General features: G+C 39.1%; 1 protein-coding gene across 1 annotated transcript in view; it reads right to left on the bottom strand.

Annotated features, from left to right (window-relative positions):
* Positions 1-2,916, bottom strand: part of NEB (nebulin) — a 201,993-nt gene that overhangs the window by 79,381 nt on the left and 119,696 nt on the right. Inside the window, exons 79-84 of the mRNA XM_011360291.2 lie at positions 2,850-2,915; positions 2,440-2,751; positions 1,634-1,738; positions 969-1,067; positions 680-781; positions 432-539 (exon numbers count right to left, since the gene is read on the bottom strand). Of these exons, the coding sequence (XP_011358593.1) occupies positions 432-539; positions 680-781; positions 969-1,067; positions 1,634-1,738; positions 2,440-2,751; positions 2,850-2,915 (792 nt within the window). The remainder of the gene's footprint in view (positions 1-431; positions 540-679; positions 782-968; positions 1,068-1,633; positions 1,739-2,439; positions 2,752-2,849; position 2,916) is intronic.

The following is a 2,916-nucleotide window of genomic DNA, read 5'->3' as shown; positions in this document are numbered from 1 at the left end:
CTAATTCTGTTCTATCTAAAGGTCTAGAGGTTTTAGAAAAACCAGGGAATAGAGGAAAAAGTGAAGATGGTGATGGATGTTAACTAGACTTATTGTGGAGATCATTTTGAAAAATATACAAATATTGAATCATTATGTTGTACACTTGAAACTAATATAATGTTATATGTCAATTATACCTCGATTAAAAAATAAATTTTAAAAAAGTAAAGAACGCAAATAATAGCGTTTAAAGAAGCCAAGGGTAGAAAAAATGTTGAAAGCCCATGGGAAAAAGACTAGAAGGGAGCACGTACTCCAACCACCCCCAAACCCAGCAGGCCTGCCGAGCCAACAAGGAACAGTCCACCATGCTATGCCTTAGCATAACTGGGTTCTCTGATGGGCAAGGTCCAGCTTTTGCAACGCGCACTCATATCAAGATGAATTACCTCACTCTGAACATCACTAGAGTGATGCGCATGAACAAATGGCACAGCATCTGGAGGCAAAATGTAACCTGTGGCTTTTTGTTTCTCCCAGCCTTCTTTGTAGAGGTGCTAGAAGACAGAGGGCCACAACAAAGAGTTACACCAAGGAGTCAGAGTGGAGGAGTATGTTGTGTACAGATATTTCCGACAACTATGTTATGGTCCTCCATCCCCACGCAAAGTCCAAGGCATCCGGGTAAGACCCATACCTGGTCCAGTATCCGGGCTGCCTCCTGGGCAGTGAGCAGCAGAGGGGTCTCTGTGAGGGTATACTTTGATTTGGTGTCATTCCAATTTTTCCGATATTTAATCTAGAAATGAGAGGCAAGGGAATAAGTTACTTGATGCTAAGAACACAATGTAAGCAAATGCTAGCATCAATGATTACAATCTATATCTCAGACAATAATTGTATTGCCAAGTATAAGTAGGTGAAAAAGCTTTGAAAAAAAACTTCTTCATGATTGGGCAAGTTTAGAACCGCAGACATGTACTTACATCATTTAGGATCTCACCACTTTGTTTCGCTGTCACGTAATCAACTCTGTCATCCACAGGAGTAAAGTTCAGAGTTTCTATTTTTGTGCGATATTTTTTCTATGGGAAAGAAAATATCTTTTAGACAGTCGTAGTCTCTGATCCTGTGTGAGCTGAGAAGGATATGCTAAATTTAAGGACCTTTCTCTACCAGAAGTGTAAAGCATCATGTTTGAATGGCGTCTTCTTAGCAATTTGACTTTCTTCTTAGCATTTTATTTTTTAACAAATGGGTTGGCTCCTTACATCTACCACAGATTTTAAAGTAACAGGTTTGCTTAGCTCCCAAAGTCATGTAATATATCATTACGTGTATCATAATACTCAATACAATTTTTTCAACTGGACAAACTTCTCTCAAGTGTATTGCTATTTCTGAAAAAAAGAAATTTTCCATCTATAAAATTCCAAGCATCGATAAGGGTGCTGGGCATTCTATTATGAATGTAGACCCATTATGTCATAGCGACAATATAGGATTATTTTGGAAAAATGTATGCCTGGCTTAAATGACAGCAATTGAAATTATTTAAATTGCCGACATGGAATAACTGCATTTTGGCTCACATATATTTGTTCGGTCTCTTAGGAAATGCACCGAATGGCAGGATAAAATCTTGGAATACCTCACTGAAGATATCCGCAGCGTGTTTGGCATGATTGACGGAAACGGAATCATTTGGCATCCACCCAATCCCACGTAACCATTCCAAGTCAGCCTTGTAAATAGCCTGTTGAGAATAAGGCCGGGATGAAGTCAGCAACCCTAGCCATATGGCCCTGTTTATTCTATTTATTGATCTGATGGAGAAATATAACTTAAGGATGACAGAGTCAAGCGGCTAGGCAGGTAACATAAGGAAATTAAACAGGAGGTCAGGTGGTATGACAAACCAAGGGACATATTTTCTATTTAGAAGGGATTAGCTTCAGTTCAGCTCTAGGTTATTATTGCCAGGGCTAATGCACCTCCAGAGCCTTATCCTCTAATTTTTTGAGAGAAATGGGAAATCCTAGGTTTGTACACAAAACTTTCTGGTTTAAAAACCTTGGCGACTTAATTCGAAAATTTTAAACACTGTGTCAACTAAAAAATAATATTTGTACCTACATCTCTCCATGGACTGCCAATATTTTACTTATGACAAACCTTTGTTGTTACTTAAATTCTATAGAAATATTATTTTCACAGTAGTTGTCTTTACCCTGTAACAATTAAGAACTATATTCACGCTACCATTTATTTCTTGACACAAAGTCTAGATCTTTCATGGCTTTGGTGATTTTGATACCATACTATAAGGCATAACTAAAATCAAATTCTTGGCTGTATAAAGATATGAAATGATGACACAAGGATTTAATGACATAAACTTTCTGAAAGTAATGGCAAAATGAGAGAAGAACTCATCCTAAAATGCAGCCCACTCACATCACTCTGCAGTTCATAGGCTTTCTTGGCCTGAATCACATCGTTTTGGTCGGGCAGGCATGTCCATTGGTGTAAGTAATTACGGTAATCAATGTCGCTGACCAGAGTCTGGCAGTTTTTAGAATGCAAGATAGAAAGCATATCCACAGGGCTTTGGAACTTAGTTTTCCATTTGGCCCATTGCATCCGGTACTCTCTTTCATTCTGAATCTTTCCAGCTATGAGGGCCCATCGGATCTTGTTGTCATCCCTTGCTGTGAGGGTGCCCACGTAGTGTCCCTTCTGCTTCTCATGGTCAAGCTTGTATTTATACTGGAGATGGAAAAACAAAGCAGATGGATCACAGTATACTCTTGATGCACATAAAGATGTGCTTAAAAAACTGAGAAGTTATACAAGGCCATACTTACGTCACTGGCAATTTCCCTGGAGGCCTTGGCGGCCTGTATAGGGATGGCATCCAGCCGTACATCGCAG

The sequence above is a fragment of the Pteropus vampyrus genome, unplaced genomic scaffold (assembly GCF_000151845.1).
Source record: "Pteropus vampyrus isolate Shadow unplaced genomic scaffold, Pvam_2.0 Scaffold2, whole genome shotgun sequence".
Taxonomy (NCBI): domain Eukaryota; kingdom Metazoa; phylum Chordata; class Mammalia; order Chiroptera; family Pteropodidae; genus Pteropus; species Pteropus vampyrus.
Note: the sequence above shows the minus strand (reverse complement) of the source record. Positions and strands in the feature narration are given on the sequence as shown.